General features: G+C 38.3%; 1 protein-coding gene across 2 annotated transcripts in view; it reads right to left on the reverse strand.

Moving 5' to 3' along the window:
- The window catches only part of Abcb5 (ATP-binding cassette, sub-family B (MDR/TAP), member 5), a 98,949-nt gene extending 97,656 nt beyond the window's left edge, over positions 1–1,293 (reverse strand). The window contains exons 1-2 of one of the 2 annotated variants that reach the window (NM_029961.2): positions 1,218–1,280; positions 121–194 (exon numbers count right to left, since the gene is read on the reverse strand). In NM_029961.2, coding sequence (NP_084237.1) covers positions 121–173 — 53 coding nt within the window. In that variant the 5' untranslated portion in view covers positions 174–194; positions 1,218–1,280. Of the gene's footprint in view, positions 1–120; positions 195–1,217 lie in introns of both variants that reach the window. The other variant, XM_017315245.2, reaches the window with a different exon arrangement.
- Positions 1,294–19,038: the final 17,745 nt, after the last annotated feature.

The following is a 19,038-nucleotide window of genomic DNA, read 5'->3' on the forward strand; positions in this document are numbered from 1 at the left end:
ACAGCTAAATACAAACATTTTTACTTTTGAAAAAGAAAACTTTTTTTTTCTTACACCTGTGAAAGGGATAATGTATGTTTGAAATCTCGGGAAAAACTGTGGAATTTAGTAGACGCTTACCCATATCTCTGATTAGTTTCTTGCAACCCGTTGGTTCTTTCAGAATTTGCCATATTGTTTATAGTTTAATTCTCCTGAAATGAAATAATAACAATATAGCATGGGTAGGTGAAAATTTCACTTGATTGGCATACAACAGCATGCTACATCTTTTAACTGTCTACCACAGAAGCGGCTGAGAATGCACCCTGCCTGCCTTCTCTTGCATGTGAAGATTCTGCTTAGACAGTTGCTCTTGTTCATATTTTGTCATTGAATCTGTGACTCTTTCACCTCATTCTTAGCTGAGAGTTGGAGTTAACTGGAATTTTAGAATCGGAATAAAACAAAGAAAGTGGAATATGTACTGTTTGTCCAGATATTAAATTTCATTCCCACTCTAACCCTGATTTGATATTGGTAGGGGAAATCTTGAAGCTCTCTGATGCTTAGGACTTTCTATAAAATGTGGAACATTATTTTTTGATATGCAGCATTCTAAGGGGGTAGTTTTCTGATTCAACAAACTACCAAGTTAGAAAATCCACCATGAGTAGATTTGTAGTACTAAAACAGTATATTTTGGAAAGCTATTTGTCATTAGAGCTGCATTAAGCACAACACATCCTTCCTTTGGATTATACTTGTCCTAAGCCCATCATTGTGTGTATAAGTTATTATTTTACGCCTGATGAAATATGCCCATGACCAGTCTCATTTGTTAAAGCATATAGCATATCTCCCTGTACTGTGATGATATTAAAGATATGGGTGTAACTTGTAGAGTGGAATTACTAATTAATTAAATAGTATAAAGCATATGGCAGTGCTAATATGCTTTCAGATAATGACATTCTCAATGAACTATTGTGTCCCAATGAGTCAGAAAGGAATGCAGCACCAAGAAAGAGAAAAATGCAGTCATTCACCATAGCGAGTATGATAGATACGGACACTTCATAGAACTTTATAGCAACTCTAATTTAATATATACATAAGAAAAGTGATAAAATAAGAAAGTCATGAAATAGTTGGAAAGTATCATTAACAGATTATAAAACTAACATTTATATAATAAAACCCACACATTCATAACATGAAGGTGTATTAAATCTCACCTCAGTAAGAACATGATCTGTTGTCCATGGACACAAGATTCGTGTGTGGCTTTTCTCCTCAACAAATAACTTTTCTTTAATCTTGGTGCTTAGCCAACCTTGTGTTCTGCTCAGACAGCTGTACTACCTGATATAATCAGTGATGAAGTGCCATGTAAAGCACACAGTGTTCCGTATATGATGTTACCGTTGGAAATAATGAGAGCAAAGCGAATCCACTGAGTAGAATAAGTACTCTTTGAAAACAGCCTGCAATGACTGCACACATAGTTTCTGTTTTTTAGTTCCAGACTTTTAAAATAGCTGAATAAAATAAAATTATTTAGTACATCAGCAGTGTATTGACAGAATATGCAACAGCCTATGTGAGGCTCTGGTTGTAATGCTTCATACTGCTCCCTAGGACCTCCTTCTGAGTTTGCTGTTTCTTAATATCTGTATTATGGTCAGCGTTTGGCTCACCTTACAAATATATTACCTTGGAATATTATATGTTTTACTAATTCACTTACAAATGACTTTCAAAATACTGAGTTTATATACGAACCAATTATTAGTTACAAGAATCTAAAAGATATTTCTTGTCCTGAGGAGCTTACAACATCACTTTCCTCATAAGACTGGTAAGTCTTATAACTCAGTGTCTTCAAATCAGCAGCTAAATGTTATGTAAGACATTAATAGAAATGCAGACTTTCAAATTCGTTTGGTTGCGTCAAAATATAGGTAATATAACCTTAATAATATCACATTTTTAAAGGGCAGAGTTTAAGGTCACTGGCGTTAGGCTCCTATGTAGTGTTGACAACCAGAATAACTAGTCATCTGCAAGCCAGGCTCATTTCCCCAAAGTGAGTTGTGTTTACATTAAATAATAACTCTTTCACTATCCAGTTTTAATACGTTCTAGTAGTAATCTGCCTCTATAAATTTGTCTTTAAGTCATTCCAAAGATGGGGGAATCAATGTCTGATTCCTTTTGTGTCTGGCTTCTTTCACTTAGCATGTTTCAAGATTCAGCCGTTTATCAGAATCGAATTCTTTCTGTGACTGAAACATTACTCTGTGTGAATATTCCACCTCTGGGCTCTTATGGATAAACCCACTGTGGGCATTTTCATCTAAGTTTCCGTTTGAGTGTTCTTTCACTTTGCTTCATGAATCTGGAAGCAGAACAGCTGGATCATAGTCTGTGTTTCTGGATTTGAAGATGTGCCATTCTTGTTCTTGTGGAGACTGCACTGTTTTTCATGTGCAGAAGGAACATATGGGCGTTCCCATTTCCTTATATCCTCATAAAAACCTGTTGTGCTTTGGTACTGGTAAAGGTAGTCCTAAAAGCTGTGAAGTGCTATCTCATTTTTATTTTCCTCCAAAATAGTGCTTCTGAGGAGCAGTTAGATACTTACTAGCCATTGTATAACTTTTTTGTAGAAATACCTTTACCTTAAGTTGGTTGAATGTCTTTAAATTTACAAAATGGTATTGAACTTTTTTTTTCAGAGTGCAGACTTATTTTAGTCTTTAATAAGTTAGGAAAAAAACTTAAGGTACACCAAGAAATTATTTTACAATACAGCTCTTTGTGATTTATTATCAGTAAGATTTAGATTGATACATTATTTATTTATTTATTTTAATATATTTTAATTAGGTATTTTCTTATTTTACATTTCAAATGCTATCCCAAAAGTACTCCATACCCTCCCCCCCACTCCCCCCCTACTCCCCTACCCACCCACTCCCACTTCTTGGCTCTGGTGTTCCCCTGTACTGAAGCATATAAAGTTTGCAAGACCAAGGGGCCTCTCTTCTTAATGATGGCCGACTAGGCCATCTTCTGCTACATATGCAGCTAGAGACACAAGCTCTGGGGGTACTGGGTAGTTCATATTGTTGTTCTACCAATAGGGTTGCAGACCCCTTTAGCTCCTTGGGTAATTTCTCTAGCTCCTCCATTGGGGGCCCTGTGTTCCATCCAATAGCTGACTGTGAGCATCCACTTCTGTGTTTGCCAGGCACTGGCATAGCCTCACAAGAGAGCTATATTAGGGTCCTTTCAGCAAAATCTTGCTGGCATATGCAATGGTGTCTGCATTTGGAGGCTGATTATGGGATGGATCCGCGGATATGGCAGTCTCTAGATGGTCCATCCTTTCGTCTCAGCTCCAATCTTTCTCTCTGTAACTCCTTCCATGGGTGTTTTGTTCCCATGAAGGGGCAAAGTGACCACACTTTGGTCTTTGATCTTCTTGAGTTTCATGTGCTTTGCAACTTGTATCTTGGGTATTCTAAGTTTCTGGGCTAATACCCATTTATCAGTGAGTACATATCATGTGGGTTCTTTTGTGATTGGGTTACCTCACTCAGGATGACACCCTCCAGGTCCATCCATTTGCCTCAGAATTTCATAAATTCATTCTTTTTAATAGCTGAGTAGTACTACATTGTGTAAATGTACCACATTTTCTGTATCCATTCCTCTGTTGAGGGACATCTGGGTTCTTTCCAACTTCTGGCTATTATAAATAAGGCTGCTATGAACATAGTGGAGCATGTGTCCTTATTTCCAGTTGGAACATCTTCTGGATATATGCCCAGGAGAGGTCTTGATAGATCTTCCTGTAGTACTATGTGCAATTTTCTGAGGTACCGCCAGACTGATTTCCAAATAGAGTGGACCAGAAAAGGTATTGAACTTTATTAAGTTCTGTATTTGAGTCATGTGTTTCTTGATTATTTATTCTGTGTATCACATTGATTTCCGTGTCGAAGTATGCTTATAATCTAGGCATGAATTTCATGGATGGTATTTAATCATTTTCATATGTTGATTATATTTTGCTATTATATGGAGTATAAGTACTGGGCTAGCTTCCAATAGATTTGACATAAGTGATTTATAAGGACAGTAAAAAAAAATATATGTATATACATATTTTTTTTTCTTAAATTTTCAAAAGCTGTAGCCCATGATCAGTTGACTATGTTGATTTCAGACGTGTTTTCCCTTGATTTTGGGAAAGGAGAGAGAGAGAGAGAGAAGAGGAGGCAGCAAGGGGGTTGATAGCAGGAATGGGGAAAGGGAAGAAATGATGAAGGAGGGGCAATAGGAAAAGATTATGGATGAAGAGTCTGGAGTCCCAGTGATCCCTTCAAGGTTATAAATCATTTGCCCTAATTTACTTCCACTAACGTCTAACTCCTAATGTTCCTTTACCCACTCTTTGGTGGTCAGCATGTGTTTGACACATGGCTTCTGGGGAAGTTCAGATCCAAACTACAGCAAGTTTTCGTAAGGAACATGGACCTGTTTTGTTTTATTTTGTGTTATTACTAGTGTTGCCATTAGAGGATACCTGTCTTATGGGACAAATTAGGAAATATAACAGTTTCAATTTTTAGGAAGAATTAAATGAGAATTGCTATCATCCTGTAAGTGATTAGTGGGATTTACCAGCAATGCCACCTGGTTCAAGATTTAACAGGGATGTTTATAGCAATTCAAGTCCAGTCTGGTCTACAATGTTCTAGGCCAGCTTGAACTGCAGTGTGACCCTCTTTCAACTCCTACCTAAGATAACTAACAATCTAATTTCCTTCTACACACACACACACACACACACACACACTTTTTCTTTTTCTCTAGAGAGTCCTATTAATTTATCTGGTAGGAGAGGTCATTACATGATGAATTATATAAACAGTAACTAATCTAGCATATGAGAACTCTGAGAAAGAACAGCATGACCCCAAATGCTTTTTTTCACTTGTAGATAAGAATGATCTGTGGTAACTGCTGGGAAGGTGACTAAGATTTTACCAAGCAAAGATGCCTGGAGGAAGAATAGGAGCGTTTCAGGAATGCAAGGTGAACTGTTGGTCAGTAAAGCAATGAGTTCAGTTGTTAAGTAGATAAGATTGTTCTAGGCATTGAACCAAATCTTTATGACAATTATTATAATTTTCTGAGGAACAAAAGAGAACCAGTCTTCTGTCATAGGAATAATCTGATGCTATAGTAGACTGGGACTTGGACAAAACAGAGACAGGTAGACTCAGTCTGATTGAGTTTGTGGTGGCAAGACATACTTTAGAGCAAGACAGATAAAGGAAAAATTGACAATACAAGGAAAGAGTAAAAGGTAAAAATTCAATAATCAAATGGTATGAAATGGCATAAAAAGTGACTGTAAGAGTCTGGAGAGAGATGGCTTGGGGTCATGGAAGGTGACATTCAGCATTGTCTTAGCATGAACATCACATGAAGCTATTTGGCTTAAAGATTGAGGTGTAGCCATCAAAAGGTACAAGATATACTTCCAACAGTCATGTATATGGAAGGAATAATTGGATTTTCTTTTATATTCTGATGTTGATATATAAAATCATGGGGAAGAGGTAACATAACTACGTATGTCATTCCCAGGGGCATCTATCTGTGCAACAGATTTTCTGTAATCCTGGAGGCAGTTTCTTCCTCCTCCAGTATCATAACCACTGGATGTATGTGCCTGATAACCATGTGTAATGAATGCTGTGAAGGAGCTAGTGTCTAGTTTTATTTAATATATGATGCATGCATTTACAGAGTACATTGCAATGCATATATGATAGATATATTGATATTCATGATAAATTAAGGTAATTAGCATTTTGGGAACCCTCTGATTTGTAGTTGTTTCAAGATGCATAATAACTTGTAAGTTATATCTACTTCTCTCTAAGTCTGGATTCCTAGAACTTAGTCTTCCTTTCTGTATTTGTGTTTGTCACTTATCCTCTTTCTCCCTCACCCCTGCTGGGGCTTCCCTAGCATCTAATAACCATTAGTCTGTTCTATTTGTGGGGCATCAAAGTTCTAAATTTCCATTTGGGTCAGAGTCTTCAGTTTTTGGTTACAAATTACTAACTTCACAAACTTTAATGATTTTATTTACAATTTCCAGCTTTATTGTAATATAATTGACAAATACAACTATATATACTTAACAAGATGGTTGGATGAACATATACATTGTGCAGTGACTGCAATTGTGTTAACTAACCCATCTGTCACTTCACTGCATATGTGTTTGTGTTGTGTGTCTGTTTGTGATAAGAGCATTGACAATATGATTTTTGAAAACATTAGAATCATTATGCTATACTTTAGGATATCAGGTGTGATTTCTGGATTATATAACATATTTATAGTTTTTCTCAGTTGATTTGTAAATTATTACATGAGAGATACAAAGGGCCAGCAAGATAACTCTTCAACAAAAGAACTTCCTGACAATGTGAATTTGGTCAACAGAATCCATAGTGGAAGGAAAGAACCAACTTTTGAAGTCATCCTCTTAACATGGTATACATGTTACATGCACATACACACACATACACACATGCACACACATGTGCATAAACATGTGCATACACATGTGCACACACCACTCAAACATATAGTTTAAGGGTGCAATGCCTTTTCTTTGTTTTGATTTTGTTTTTTGTTTTTTCAAGACAGGGTTTCTCTGTATAGTACTGGCTGTCCTGGAACTCACTCTGTAGACCAGGCTGGCCTCAAACTCAGAAATCCACCTGCCTCTGCCTCCCAACTGCTGGGGATAAAGACGTGTGCCACCACCACCCAATGGGCAATGTCTTTTATATTGTTGTTTGTGATACATAGTTTCTTTATGCAGTTCAGTCTAGCTTTGATTTCACAAAGCTTCCTGCTTCAGTAACCCAAGCACTAGGATTGTAGGTGTGTGTCATGATGCCTGGCTCCGTGGTGGGATATTTTGATACATGTGTCCACTAGGTAGTGTTTAAATCAGGGTAAACATGTTTATCTTCTCAAACATTATTTATTTCTGATGAAAATATTCATATTCCTTTGCTCCATCTTTAACAAATACATGGCAAATTATCATTGCCTATAGTTGTTTACCATGCAACAAAACCAAGAATTTCTTACTTGTACCTAATTAATTTTGTACCTATTGTTCACACTTTCTGTGTCTTCTTCAGCCTTGTTAATCATGTTATTTCTTTCTATTTATGTGAATTTGAGTTTTCATATTCTGTACATAAATAATGGTAAGTTTTACCTTTCTTTGCTTGGCTTATTTTATTCACCACAATGTTCTCCAGGTTCATTCATGTCTCTGAAAATGATGAGTTCCTTTCTTTTGAAATAATTAGTCAAGCACAAATGCAGTATGACTAACATGCTTTATTTTTATTTGTCCATCTATGGATAGACTCTTAGGTTGATAAATGTCCTTACTGTTGTGAATAGCACTGCAGTGAACGTGGAACTGTGATATTTTTCACACACATTTTTCTAGCCCTTACAACACATATTCCCAGAGGTGAGATTTCTGTATCATATGGAGGTTATTCTTTTAGCATTTTGAAGAATTTCCATATTATTTCCAGTATCACCACCCTATTTATAGTCCCACTAGCATTGCTCAATTGTTCCCTTTCTCTACTTTCCTATTATCAACATCATACAATAATCCAATTGATTTTTTACAGTTGGTAGAAATTCAGGAACATTGACACTAATTTTAAGTATACATTGACAGGTCGTGGAATGGAAACATCTGAGGGAATTTTCTGTAAAGTGGCTCCAGCTGTTGTTTTCAGAGGCCAAGTCTTCCTTGTGTGGTCAGACCACTAAAGATGTGAGTTCTGGAGTCTGCGCAGGGGAGAGTGTGGACTGCAGAAGCTAACAGCTTCTGGGTCAGGTGGAAGCCACAGAGCTTCTGGGACAGACAGCATTTCAGGCTCCAGACATCCTGGCACCTTCCCTGCCAGAGGAGAGGTGTCAGGCCCGCCCTGGAGGGCTTCACCAAAGCATCTGGGGGAGACATCTTCATTCCTGGATCCCGCCAAGACTACTCTGTGCAGGTGAGAGTGTGGACTACAGAAGCTACACAGATTTTGGGACAAGCCCTGTTTCAGGCCTTCATCTTCTGCCAGGATGCAGGTCCGAATGCCAGATATCTGTCCACCTTCCCTGCAAGAGAAGAGCTTGCCTGCAGAGAGTGCTCTAACCACTGAAACTCAGGAGAGATCTAGTCTTCCAGGTCTGCTGATAGAGGTTAACAGAATCATGAGAGGAACAAGCTCTAACCAGAGACAACTATAACAACTAACTCCAGGGATTACCAGATGACAAAAGGCAAACGTAAGAATCTTACTAACAGAAACCAAGACCACTCACCATCATCAGAACACAGCACTCCCACCTCAACCAGTCCTGGGCACCACAACAGACCCGAAAAGCTAGACCTGGATTTAAAAGCATATCTCATGATGATGGTAGAGGACATCAAGAAGGACTTTAATAACTCACTTAAAGAAATACAGGAGAACACTGCTAAAGAGTTACAAGTCCTTAAAGAAAAACAGGAAAACACATAAAAACAGGTGATGGAAATGAACAAAACCATACTAGACCTAAAAAGGGAAGTAGACACAATAAAGAAAACCCAAAGTGAGGCAACACTGGAGATAGAAACCCTAGGAAAGAAATCTGGAACCATAGATGCCAGCATCAGCAACAGAATACAAGAGATGGAAGAGAGAATCTCAGGTGCAGAAAATTCCATAGAGAACATCGGTACAACTATCAAAGAAAATGCAAAATGCAAAAAGATCCTAACTCAAACCATCCTGGAAATCCAGGACACAATGAGAAGACCAAACCTACAGATAATAGGAGTAGATGAGAATGAAGATTTTCAACTCAAAGGGCCAGCAAATATCTTCAACAAAATTATAGAAGAAAACTTCTAAAACTTAAAGAAAGAGATGACCATGAACATACAAGAAGCCTACAGAACTCCAAATAGACTGGACCAGAAAAGAAATTCCTCCTGACACATAATAATCAGAACAACAAATGCACTAAATAAAGATAGAATATTAAAAGCAGTAAGGGAAAAAGGTCAAGTAACATATAAAGGTAGGCCTATCAGAATTACACCAGACTTTTCACCAGAGACTATGAAAGCCAGAAGAGCCTGGAGAGATGTTATACAGACAATAAGAGAACACAAATGCCAGCCCAGGCTACTGTACCCAGACAAACTTTCAATTACCATAGATTGAGAAACCAAAGTATTCCATGACAAAACCAAATTCACATATTATCTTTCCACGAATCCAGCCTTTCAAAGGATAATAACAGAAAAAAATCAACACAAGGACAGAAACTACGTCCTAGAAAAAGCAAGAAAGTAATCCTTCAACAAACCTAAAAGAAGACAGCCACAAGAAAAGAATGCCAACTCTAACAACAAAAATAATAGGAAGCAACAATTACCTTTCCTTAATATCTCTTAGTATCAATGGACTCAATTCCCCAATAAAAAGACATAGACTAACAGACTGGCTACACAAACAGGACCCAACATTTTGCTGCCTACAGGAAACCCATCTCAGGGAAAAAGACAGACACTACCTCAGAGTGAAAGGCTGGAAAAAAATTTTTCAAAGCAAATGGTCTGAAGAAACAAGCTGGAGTAACCATTCTAATATCGGATAAAATCGACTTCCAACCCAAAGTTATAAAAAAAGACAAAGAGGGACACTTCATACTCATCAAAGGTAAAATCCTCCAAGAGGAACTCTCAATTCTGAACATCTATGCTCCAAATGCAAGGGCAGCCACATTCATTAAAGGCACTTTAGTAAAGCTCAAACCACACATTGCACCTCACACAATAATAGTGGGAGACTTCAACACACCACTCTAATCAATGGACAGATCGTGGAAACAGAAACTAAACAGGGACACAGTGAAACTAACAGAAGTTATGAAACAAATGGATTTATCAGATATCTACAGAACAATTTATCCTAAAGCAAAAGGATATATCTTCTTCTCAGCACCTCATGGTACCTTCTCCAAAATTGACCATATAATTGGTCACAAAACAGGCCTCAACAGATACAAAAATATTAAAATTGTTCCATGCATCCTATCAGATCACCATGGACTAAGGTTGATCTTCAATAACAACATAAATAATGGAAAGCCAACATTCACGTGGAAACTGAACAACACTCTTCTCAATGATACCTTGGTCAAGGAAGGAATAAATAAAGAAATTAAAGACTTTTTAGAGCTTAATGAAAATGAAGCCACAACCTACCCAAACTTATGGGACACAATGAAAGCATTTCTAAGAGGGAAACTCATAGCTCTGAGTGCCTCCAAAAAGAAACTAGAGAGAGCACACACTAGCAGCTTGACAAAACACATAAAAGCTCTAGAACAAAAGGAAGCAAATTCACCCAAGAGGAGTAGATGGCAGGAAATAATCAAACTCAGGGGCGAAATCAACCAAGTGGAAAAAAGAAGAACTATTCAAAGAATCAATCAAACGAGGAGCTGGTTCTTTGAGAAAATCAGCAAGATAGATAAACCCTTAACCAGACTCAGTAGAGGGCACAGGGACAGCATCCTAATTAACAAAATCAGAAATGAAAAGGGAGACATAACAACAGATCCTGAAGAAATCCAAAACACCATCAGATCCTTCTACAAAAGGCTAAACTCAACAAAACTGGAAAACCTGGATCAAATGGACAAATTTCTAGACAGATACCAGGTACCAAAGTTAAATCAGGATCAGGTTAATGATCTAAACAGTCCTATATCCCCTAAAGAAATAGAAGCAGTCATTAATAGTCTCCCAACCCAAAAAAGCCCAGGACCAGATTGGTTTAGTGCAGAGTTCTATCAGGCCTTCAAAGAAGATCTAATTCCAGTTCTCCACAAACTATTCCACAAAATAGAAGCAGAAGGTACCCTACCCAATTCATTCTATGAAGCCACAATTACTCTGATACTTAAACCACAGAAAGACCCAACAAAGATAGAGAACTTAAGACCAATTTCCCTTATGAATATCGATGCAAAAATACTCAATAAAATTCTCACTAACCGAATCCAAGAACACATCAAAACAATCATTCATCCTGACCAAGTAGGTTTGATTCCAGGGATGCAGGGATGGTTAGTATACGGAAATCCATCAACATAATCCATTATATAAACAAACTCAAAGCCAAAAACCACATGATCATCTCCTTAGATGTGGAGAGAGCATTTGACAAAATCAACACTCATTCATGATAAAAGTCTTGGGAAGATCAGGAATTCAAGGCCCATACCTAAACATGACAAGAGCAATCTACAGAAAACCAGTAGCCAACATCAAAGTAAATGGTGAGAAGCTGGAAGCAATCTCACTAAAATCAGGGACTAGACAAGGCTGCCCACTTTCTCCCTACCTCTTCAACATAGTACTTGAAGTCCTAGCCAGAGCAATTCGACAACAAAAGGAGATCAAGGGGATACAAATTAGAAAAGATGAAGTCAAAATATCATTTTTTGCAGATGATATGATAGTATATATAAGTGACCCTAAAAATTCCCCCAGAGAACTCCTAGACCTGTTAAACAGCTTCAGTGAAGTAACTGGATATAAATTTAACTCAAGTCAATGGCCTTTCTCTACACAAAGGATAAACAGGCTGAGAGAGAAATTAGGGAAACAACACCCTTCTCAATAGTCACAAATAATATAAAATATCTTGGCGTGACTCTAACTAAGGAAGTGAAAGATCTGTATGATAAGAACTTCAAGTCTCTGAAGAAAGAAATTGAAGAAGATCTCAGAAGATGGAAAGATCTCCCATGCTCATGGATTCACAGGATCAATATAGTAAAAATGGCTATCTTACCAAAAGCAATCTACAGATTCAATGCAATCCCCATCAAAATTCCAACTCAATTCTTCAACGAATTAGAAAGAGCAATCTGCAAATTCATCTGGAATAACAAAAAACCTAGGATAACAAAATCTCTCCTCAAGGATAATAGCACCTCTGGTAGAATCACCATGCCTGACCTAAAGCTGTACTACAGAGCAATTGTGATAAAAACTGCATGGTACTGGTATAGAGACAGACAAGTAGACCAATGGAATAGAATTGAAGACCCAGAGATGAACCCACATACCTATGGTCATTTGATCTTTGACAAGGGAGCTAAAACCATCCAGTGGAAGAAAGACTGCATTTTCAACAAATGGTGCTGGCACAACTGGCAGTTATCATGTAGAAGAATACAAATTGATCCATTCCTATCTCCTTGTACTAAGATCAAATCTAAGTGGATCAAGGAACTCCACATAAAACCAGAGACAGTGAAACTTAGAGAGGAGAAAGTGGGGAAAAGCCTCGAAGATATGGGCACGGGGGAAAAATTTCTGAATAGAACAGCAATGGCTTGTGTTGTAAGATTGAGAATCGACAAATGGGACCTCATAAAATTGCCAAGCTTCTATAAGGCAAAAGACACCGTCAATAAGACAAAAAGGCCACCAACAGATTGGGAAAGTATCTTTACCTATCCTAAATCAGATAGGGGACTAATATCCAATATATACAATGAAAATCAAATAATCCCATTAAAAATGGGGCTCAGAGCTAAACAAAGACTTCTCAGCTGAGGAATACTGAATGGGTGAGAAGCACCTGAAAAAATGTTCAACATCCTTAATCACCAGGGAAATGCAAATCAAAACAACCCTTAGATTCCACCTCATACCAGCCAGAATGGCCAAGATCAAAAATTCAGGTGACAACAGATGCTGGCGAGGATGTGGAGAAAGAGGAACACTCCTCCATTATTGGTGGAATTGCAAGCTTCTACAACCACTCTGGAAATCAGTCTGATGGTTCCTCAGAAAATTGGACATAGTACTACTGGAGGATCCCGCAATACCTCTCCTGGGCATATATCCAAAAGATATTCCAACCAGTAAGAAGGACAAATGCTCAACTATGTTCATAGCAGCCTTATTTGTAGTAGCCAGAAGCTGGAAAGAACCCAGATGCACCTCAACAGAGGAATGGATATATAAAATGTGGTACATTTACACAATGGAGTACTACTCAGCTATTAAAAAGAATGAATTTATGAAATTCCTAGGCAAATGGATGAACCTGGAGGGCATCACCCTGAGTGAGGTAACCCAATCACAAAAGAACTCACATGATATGTACTCACTGATAAGTGGATATTAGCCCAGAAACTTAGAATACCCAAGATACAAAATATAATTTGTAAAACACATGAAACTCAAGAAGAACGAAGACGAAAGTGTGAACACTTTGCTCCTTCTTAGAATTGGGAATAAAACATCCATGGAAGGAGTTACAGAGAGAAAGATTGGAGCTGAGACGAAAGGATGTACCGTCTAGAGACTGCCATACTTGGGTGTCCATCCCATAATCAGCTTCCAAATGCTGACACCATTACACACACTAGCAAGATGTTGCTTAAAGGACCCTGATATAACTGTCTCTTGCTAGGCTATGCCATGCCCTAGCAAACACATAAGTGGAGGCTCACAGTCAACTATTGGATGGATCAAAGGGCCCCCAATGGAGGAGCTAGAGAAAGTAACCAAGGAGCTAAAGGGGTCTGCAACCCTATAGGTGGAACAACAATATGAACTAACCAGTACCCCCCAGAGCTGGTGTCTCTAGCTGCATATGTAGCAGAAGATGACCTTGTTGTCCATCAGTGGAAAGAGAGGCCCATTGATCTTGCAAACTTTATATGCCTCAGTACATGAGAATTCCAGGGCCAAGAAGTGGGAGTGGGAAGGGGGAGGGTAGTGTGTGTGTGGGAGGGCTTGGGGGACTTATGGGGTAGCATTGGAAATGTAAGTGAAGAATTACCTAATTAATAAAAAAAAAGAAAAAAATGTACAATTAAAAGAAGGTGGTAATGAATCAGCACAAAAAAAAAAAAAAAAAGATGTGAGTTCTGTAGGTCCACTAGTGTAGTCTTTTGGATAATAAACACTGGCTTTTTATAGTACCTATTTATATAATATTTGAGTACACACAATTGTTAATTCAAATCCTTATTAACTTATGCAAATTCCCTTAATGGCAATTAAATAGTTTCTCTTTCAAGTGAAATGGAAGATTCAAGGATTCAGTCAGTGTGTGTCCTGTCAGCAGTAAGTGGTGCTCTACCATTGCCAATACTTCACAGATAGGGAGGATCTGCATCAACACTCGCAACCTCCTTCTGCTCTTCTCATCTCAGCCCAACAGTCCCTTGATCAGCCTCCTCTTTCTGCTCTTCTCCCCTGAGTTTGGAGGCTAAGCCATCCTTTCATTTGATGATTCCTTACTCTCCTACTTATTTTTTTAAAAGGACGCTTGAAGGTCCTCGAAGAGGTTACTCACTGAGAACTGGGAGTGTGGTCTTCTAGATTTCTTTGGAAGGCAAGAGCTCCCAGGAGAAGATATTTGTTTCTTAGGAAGATGGGCCAGGCAAGTTCATAGGAATCAGGAGTTTCAGGAGTCATTATTCAGTCTAGTGAAGACCATTGTGAATGGCTGGCCTGGAACATTACTGGATAATGGGTGATAGTACTCAATGTATGGCTAAGCAGAATTCAGATGAATTGTGTTGTAGGGTGTCTATTGGTCAATGCTGGAAGCCTGAGCTAGAGTCTTTCTGGTCATTTGGGATGACTGCTTTGGTCAAAGACTACTGGTACTGTAAGACATCTGAAAGCCTTCAAACTCCAGGGTTGTTGGCTGGCATCTGCTCAGCTACTGGGCATGCCCCCTTGGGGGAGGTGGAACAAGGAGAGTTTGACTGCACTTATCTCACACCTCCACCGGGGTGGGTGCTGGGGCATAGGGAAGTGCTGAGGCACAGCTCTGGGAGTGGGAAAACTCAGTCTTAGGTGTAAAATTGGTGGAGCTGGTTCAAGGGTCCCCCAGCCTGTGACAAGGCTGGAGTCATGGTTTCTTAGACTCTTGGACATCCAGGTGCTGCTTGAAGTCATGGAAGAGCAGAGAAAAGATTGTGTATGTGTATGTGGGGTTGTGGGCTTGGGATAGCATCTAGTCTGGGGTCAGGGCAGAAGGGGAGCTCTGGCTTGTCCCATCCCAGATGATTGTCCTTAGCTTGGCGGAGGCAGGCTTGGTGGAGGTTGTGGCTGGGATTGCAGGGAGGCCTTCTACAGGAGATTAGGATGAGGTTCTGTAGGGAAAGGCCTTCTCCATGGCTCTCCATGGTGGATCTTGGTGAAAAGATTCAGTTCATGGTTCTAAAGAGTTTATTGTCATGGTAGAAAGTGGATGTGTGAAATCATACCCCACTTCTCAGGGTGGGCCTGAGATTACATGCCTTTTGCAGGGAGGAATTTCTGAGAAGGGAAGCTTATTGGCTAAGCCCTTAGGGCCTTTAAGTACCTCAATAGCATGGAGAACTCTGTTTTGAGCCTAGGTTTATTTCATATGTTTATTTTACATGAGAAGCAAGGCATGTGTTCCAAGTCAGGAGTCTGGCAGAAAGATGGGAGTCACCTAAGTGTCAGGTTTATGCCCACTGAGTCTCTGGGTCTCAACCTGCTCTACCTTACCATACTTCCTGGCACAGTTTTATGTCCCTCATCAAACCATGCCTTCCAATGTTTCCCTCAGAGATTTTGAATGAGGTCAGTTTCTGTTTCTTTGAAGCATTTCTGCCAACACCGTATGGGGAACCTAGAAATGTGTCTTGTTTAGTGCGCTAGAAGCTGCATTTAGGGACTTTCTATTTGTAGATAGGACAATGCACAGGTAGGCTATTTTTCTTTCATTGGGGTACTGAGCTGGTAATTGAGGGTTGAACACTACAACCACACTAAGTGTTCTGGAGGTAGCATTGGTAACTTGATGAGAGTTGTGATATGGACATGTCAGGTTTTCAACAGTCAGGATTTGGTCACAGTACCCTCATCAGCAACTTGAAGACACCAGTGGCAATCATATTCTCAATTTCATATGGCCATGGAGATGAGGAGTAGGATGAGGGATCTGAATATGATGTATTGCAGGGGACATAGGTCTGCTGCCAGACTTCCCAATGGTTAGAAGACTAGTTTGAATACACTCTAGAACAATCTCTTTCCATTTATGAAAATGGACAGTGGCTTGTCTGGATTATCTAGAAAATCAAAGTTTCAGCCACATTCTTATGGCTTTACTGTTCTGTCTTTGAGTGTTAGGAAAGACTTTTGCTGTTCTTCTTGCCCTTATCTCTATTCTGTTTGTATCATTACCTGTCTCTTATTTATTTGTATCACTGCATGATTTATGAAGTCTGAGTTGTGGAAATTCTAGATCTTCTGTGAATCTGAAGTTTTCCTTTTCTGGTCTCAGAAAATGTTCCATGCTAGCACTTGCTTGGATAACTCTTTCAGTGTGGTCAAAGGCTCCAGTCTCTGCATTTCACCCTGGAGATCTCTTCTGGTGGGGGAGCCATCTGCCCAATTAGTGCCCTAGTCTTTTCAGTGCATTGTGAGCTTTAGCAAGTTAGAGTTATGATGATCTGCCACCTTCCTCGTATGTTAGGTGAGCCTTCTTCAGCTCTTTATTTGGGAGTTCCCAAATCCATACTGTCTTTCATCATGTTCTCTAAGAGGTGGTTGCTGCAGATACAGCACAAGGAAGGATGTTGCTTTCAGGATATTGGTGGAAAGAGTAATCTAGAGCAACTGATTTTGAAGGTTAACTTATACCTTTGATCTTTATGTTATTCTATTTTTAACTGATCAATTTGATTTGTGATTATTTTGTCTAAAATTTTGCATCTATATGAATGAAGGATATTTATCTATAGTTTTTCTCATTACTTTTGCCAAAGTATACTATTCTTATAAAAGAATTTGGCATTCCCTGTTTTCCAGAATAAGTGTTTAGAAACTTCGTTAGAAAGTTTATAAAAAAGCAGTGTTATTTATTTTTAAAATATTTAAATAACCACCTGCTAGGCAAGATGTTCCTACTGGTACACAAGTGGTATCACTATTTTGGGGGTAACAAATTACTTTATTGCTTGGATTGGAGATCTACTCCATAGGAGAGGTTTCATGTCTGGTACTGCAATCCTAGTCAAAACCAGTGGTCCCCAGTGGTATATTTCCACAACTCAGACTCCAACTGGTATATTGCTACATGGACACAATGTTTTTGTCAAACTTGCCTTCTAAATCTTTATGTTTTTTGCCTATAAGTTAGAGCTGGTGGTAGCTTTTGTCATAGAGATGTCTTTCTGTAGTGAATGGTAGTTATTGCAGAGGCTTACAGTTGACCAAACTTCTGACTATAGCGATTGTTGAATGCTCAGCTGTAAATAAGACATTGATATTATTAAGGTTAAGGGAACATCATGAAAGATGGGCTGAAAAAAATGTGAGATCTGGAGAAAGGGGCAGAGTGCTATAGAATGCTTTCTCCTGGACATGGCCTGGCTATGACCTTTTTGATTTCACAGCAGCTGTAGAGTATATAAACCGTAGCTTATGTAGCCTATAGACCTGTATAAGATTGGGCCTGTCAACATTTTATTATCAGGGAATTTGTTGCTAAGGAGGAGGATCTTATGAAGCCTAAACAACCCTGAGGATTTATAGGTTGTTGGTGCAGGGAGAGACATTTTCTTCATTGATGCAGCCACTGGCAAGTTGCTTATGCTCCCCAAAATAATATCACTCATACTCTTGTGAACAACCCCAGTGAAATTCACTGAGTCATGGTAAATACATAATAAATAAGTAAAGACATGAATGTAGAATTGAGCTATTTGAGAAGAGGAAGGGTTTTCGTGGGAGTAGGTAGGGGTAGACTAAGAGAGAGTAATGGGATAAACATGACCAAAATACATTCTACACATTTATGAAAATGTCACAATAAGACCCACTATCATGTAGTCTTAATTATGCCAATAAAAATCTTTAAAAATGTTTCTCCAAATGTTTTTGGTTAGCTGTTGAGTCACTAAATTTTATTTTCTTTCTTTTTGTCTTTAGCTGATAAATATTTGTTAGTTATATTCACCTTGCTATGCCATAGAACCTCAGGACTTACTCTTCTTTTCAAATAGTCTTATGTAATAGTCTTTTAACCCACTGGTTAATCTTTTAATATCCTCACTGCTCTGGTCTATGGTAGCTGCTGTTCTATTTTCAACTTCTATGTTATATCCCACATATGAGTGAGATCATGTGCTGTCTTCCTTTCTGTCTTTTACTTATTTCACATAATATATTTTTCAGGTTCACTTAACATATTTTTTATGTTATAATTGAAAATTTTATTCTTTATGTCTAAATAGTATTCTATAGTATGTATACCACATCTTCTTTATCTATTTGTACATTAAGAGACAACTAGGTTCATTTCCATATCACAGCTTTTGTGAGTGATACTGTAGGAGACATGGAAGTGCAGTATGAATATATGGCTCTCATTTCTTCTAGGTAAATACCTTGAAGAATGAGTAACCTGTGTTCTAAGGTACTACCACTTTAATTTTAGTTAAAACAGTTGACTATCTATCAATCTCCATCCATCCATCCGTCTGTCCATCCATCCATCCATCCATCCATCCATCCATCCATCCATCCATCCGTCTATCCGCCCATCCATCTATCATCTAGCTATCTACCTATCATCTATCTATTATTTAACAATATAACTATCTATCTATCTATCTATCTATCTATCTATCTATCTATCATCTATCTACGTATCATTTATCTATTATCTATCATCTATTTATTTAATTACTTAACTATCATCTATCTACCTATTATCTATTATCTATCTATCATTGTACTAACAAAAGCTAAATTATTTGATGGTAAATGTCAATAATTCTGAAAACAAAGCAACTATTAAACAATTTAAAATAGTTAAAATATATTTGAGCTTGTCTTAACATAAACACTGTTGC

This window comes from Mus musculus, chromosome 12, assembly GCF_000001635.26.
Source record: "Mus musculus strain C57BL/6J chromosome 12, GRCm38.p6 C57BL/6J".
Taxonomy (NCBI): Eukaryota; Metazoa; Chordata; class Mammalia; order Rodentia; family Muridae; genus Mus; species Mus musculus.